General features: G+C 62.5%; 1 protein-coding gene across 1 annotated transcript; it reads right to left on the bottom strand.

Moving 5' to 3' along the window:
• Window positions 1-251: 251 nt before the first annotated feature.
• On the bottom strand, window positions 252-2,241 carry LOC109759873 (protein ANTAGONIST OF LIKE HETEROCHROMATIN PROTEIN 1). The gene has a single exon (XM_020318711.4). The coding sequence runs from the start codon at window positions 2,076-2,078 to the stop codon at window positions 480-482; it is 1,599 nt and encodes a 532-aa protein (XP_020174300.1). The 5' UTR covers window positions 2,079-2,241; the 3' UTR covers window positions 252-479.
• Window positions 2,242-4,009: the final 1,768 nt, after the last annotated feature.

Below are 4,009 nucleotides of genomic sequence, written 5' to 3'. Positions count from 1 at the left end.
TATTTGGCACACAAAAAGGTCAGAATTTTTTCAGAACCAGAACAGCCGCATACCTTAGATTGTCCTAAAACAGGGACAATATATCCTGAATTTGTTCGCGCGTGACAGTTCCAACGGGCGCAGCTACAACGAGCGGACCAGCCGATCCAGCACGGTCAGATGAATTTATAAGAGCATGTCGTTAAAGAGAGAATGGCGTACAGAATGCAACACACAAATGCTCTTCATTTAAACCAGCTTTGCTCTTCACATTTTGTAAATTAAATTGTATATATATATATATATCTTTAAACAATAAACCGAGTAACCGACAGCAGCTACTGCCGAAATTTTCCACAGAATGTTTACATGAATTTCCAGTTTCTCTGAACGTTGTGTACAAATCCTAACAAAATGTTCTATCCTAGCGGCTAAAAGAATTCGGTGCATGTTTAATTTATCTGTACCCAAGACAAGGAGAGGGCCAGGAGGTGATTTGATCAGAAAAATGTGGTGCCGGCGAAACCGCGGTGGAGGAGGTTGTGCGCGATGCTGTCCCTCTCCTGCTTGGCGGTCTCGGAGCGAACAGGGGTCTCCGGCGTGGTATCGTCGTCGACAAGCGCAAACGGGACCTCCGGCTCGAGCTCCTCGCGGCGCATCTCGCAGATGTTGTGCAGGACGCAGCAGGCGCCCAGCACCACGGGGAGGTCCTGGAGCTTCACCTCCGTGCGCTTCTGGAGGCACGCCCACCGCGTCTTGAGCCGCGCGAACGCCTCCACGGCCACGTTGCGGATGTCGCCGACCTTCTCGTTGAAGGCGTGCTGCGTCCATGTCAGGTTCTGGTGCGTGTACGGCACGAGCACCCAGTCCATGAGCGGGTAGCTTGCGCCGCCGACGAGGCAAGCGTCGTGCATCATACCCGCCGCGGCGCGCTGGTGCAGCATGGATTTCTCGAGCACCTGATCGTCCGGCATGGAGCCCGGCCAGCCGATGCAGACGTCGGTGAAGGCGCGGTCAGGGCCGACCACCCCCTGGAGCGTGATGGAGTAGGATGTCTTCTGATTGCGCTCCGTGTGCCGACGGTTGAAGTAGGCGGCGACGGAGATCTTGGGCGCGATGATAGGGATGTGCGTGGTGTACATGGCTCCGATGACCCCCGGAACACCGAAGGATCTCTCGAAGCCCTCCTTGAATCTGCCGGCGGCGGCCTCGTCGGGCCACTGGAGGAAACGCGGCATGAGGACGGACTTGATGGCACCGCAGACCTCGAGGACGAGCTTGTGGCATGTGGAGATGCCGAGGCCGAAGCGCTTGGAGACGAGGCGGAGCGGTTCACCGGTGGCGAGGCGCCAGATGCAGACGGCGACGCGCTGGCGCACGGGGATGGCCGCGCGAAGCATGGTGTCCTCCTTGGCCACCGCGGAGCCGAGCGCCTCGCAGATCATGTCGAACGTCTCCCGGCCCATCCTGAAGGCGCGCCGAAACTCTGCCTCTGGGAAGTCGGGGCTATTGCACTGGTCCCACCACGCCTGCGACCGGTCCTTGACCCACAGCCGACGTTGGTGGTGGCCTGCACGCGGCGGCGAGGCCGACGCGGCAGTATTGGTGGCGGCCTCCTCGCCAGCCACGACGGCCACTGCCGCTGCCGACGCCGAGAGCCGCGAGCGCTTGGAGCGCGCAGCGGCCTCGGAGTCGGCGTCTGCATCGAAGCTGCCCTCCATCTTGGCGAAGTAGTCCATCATGGCCTGCGACTTGTTATCGGCGTTGGACTCGAGGAGCGCGAGCTCGCGGCGGGAGGCGTCGGCGGCCCCCGCGCTGTCGGCGTGGCCCTCGGCCTCGAGCGCGGCGAGAGAAGTTATTATGGTGGCGATGGAGCGCTTCCTTCCGTTGTTGCTACCGTCCTTGATGGGCGCCGCGGCGGAGTCGTCGTCCACTCCGCGCTTCCTCCGGCGGTTGTTAGGCATGGCGGCTCCGTCGAGCGCGAGCGGGAGCGGCGACGCGGCGGCGGCGTCCTGGAAGAAAGAGTAGTAGAAGGCGAAGTCGTCGTCTGCTGCTGCGCCCCCTCCGCTGCTGGGACGGGCGCCGGATGGGGATCTCATATACGTCACGCTAGCTAGTAACGCTGGCCGGGTGCGCGCGGGTCGCGAGTGGTGCGGTGCGGTGGTGGGTGCGGGTCAGCGAAGCGATTGAAGAGGAAACGAAACGAGAGAAATGAGCGTCCTGTGATTCGTAGGTGGAGGCGAGGAGACTGGTGTGAAATGGGGAACGATATAAATACGGCGTGATGCGACGAGGCCGATCGATGGCGAGGTGTGAACGCGGGGGTTGCTTTTTGGACAAGGAAGAGGAGGCAGGAAAGCGAGACCGGCCCGCGCCTGCGCGGAGCAGGAGCAGCCAGGAAGGTGGCCGCGCCCCGAGGACGCGGTGTGGCGGGTGGGCACCCACCGGCTGACAGCGAACGGGTGGGGGTGCGTGCCGCGGTTCACGCGGTTTCGCAGATCCGCACGACACCGCGTGGACTGGACTCCTCCTCGCCTCTTCTCGGCACAGCGCGGCGCGGTGGGGAATGGGGACTAGCGGAAGAACGTGGTCAATGGGATGACAATCAGGCTGCCGTGGCACCCTCACGTGCGAGCCAGTAAACTGGAGTAATACGTACAAACTGTCAAAATTTGGTGGTAGGCCTACAGCGGTGAGATCGAGAGCTGGGCCGGCCACGGGGTTCGAGAAACCGCGGCGGCATGGCGTCCTTTCGTCGACATGCTTGCGTACCGCCGCGTCGCTGACGTTTTTCGCAAGCCTCAAGGGACCCACTGTCATCTGTTCCGATCATCCCTTCAGACTACCCGGACCTTAACATAGGTGATAACATTATACTCTTTTTTTACGCCAGGAGACTATTCTTGGTTTATCCCCCCAGCGAGCCCCTCCCCTAGCGAGCCTCGCCACCGCCGGCGCCACTCCGGCCCCGGCGTCCACCCTGCCTCCGCCGTCGGCCACCCCGGCCCCGGCTTCCTCTCCTTTTGTCGGCGGCCACGCGGGTCCCGGCTTTTCCTTCTGTCGGCGTCGCTCGGGGCGTGTTTCTCCATGGCTTCTGGATCTGCTAGCCCTGCTTCGGTGTCCTCCAAGCTGCAGCCCGTCGTCTCCGGCCTGGGGCTGTCAGGTTCGTCGGGATCCGCGGGTTCCTCGACCGGTGCTGGTGGTGCTCCGGCGGGGACCAACACAGGTCCGGTTGCGGGCTCCGCCGTCCCTGGCGCAAGCCGGGGCCTTCTCGCAAGGCTCTCTGGCGCAAGAGGAAGGCGCTGAGGAAGCAGGCGGCGGCGGGAGGTGCCCGACCGCGCTCGCCGGCTTCGTCCCCGGAGAGGAGAGAGATCCCCGCGGATTTGTTTGGTCTTTCTTCAAGTGTTTCAGGGAGGGACACCGCCGGGAAGATTGCAGTTTTCCTCCACTATGCATCCGGTGCGGTCTGGAGGGCCACATCTCTACGGACTGCAAGAGGCCGAGGAGCCCAAGGTCGGAAGAAGATCTCCGGCGGGATGCGGTTGCCAAGGTAGCGCGGGCTTCGCAGCCGTCGATGCAGGCCGGACTCGCGAGCAGGCTGTCGCCGGCGACTAGGCAGACCGCTCCTCTGGAGAGGTCCTCGCCAGTGCTGGTTGACACCGCACCTGTGGGGTTCGGGCAGGCATCGGCTGCAGCTGCTTCTACCGGTGGCATCTGCGTGCTCCGCAGGACGCCGGAGATGGAGGACCTTGAGCAGCGTTTGAGGCTCGCGGTGGTGGCTTACGTGGGCGGCACCCGGCCCGCGGTGTCGTGTCTGGAGGCGGCGGAAAGCTTGTCGGCGGAGCTGCGCATTCCCCTTCATCGGTTCTCGGTTCACAAATTCCATCCAGAGGACTTCCTGGTGGTCTTCGCCACACCGGAGCTGCGCAACAGGGCGTTGGCGGCGGGCACCGTTGAGCACGGATTCTTCAAGTTGTTCGTCAAGCCGTGGCTCAAGCAAGCACAAGCCGTTACTAGAGTGATGCGTACT

Source organism: Aegilops tauschii, chromosome 3 (assembly GCF_002575655.3).
Source record: "Aegilops tauschii subsp. strangulata cultivar AL8/78 chromosome 3, Aet v6.0, whole genome shotgun sequence".
NCBI lineage: Eukaryota > Viridiplantae > Streptophyta > Magnoliopsida > Poales > Poaceae > Aegilops > Aegilops tauschii.
Note: the sequence above shows the minus strand (reverse complement) of the source record. Positions and strands in the feature narration are given on the sequence as shown.

Coding starts and splice junctions, on each gene's coding strand:
- LOC109759873 (XM_020318711.4), bottom strand. CDS start 2,078: ATGAGATCCCCATCCGGCGCCCGTCCCAGCAGCGGAGGGGGCGCAGCA.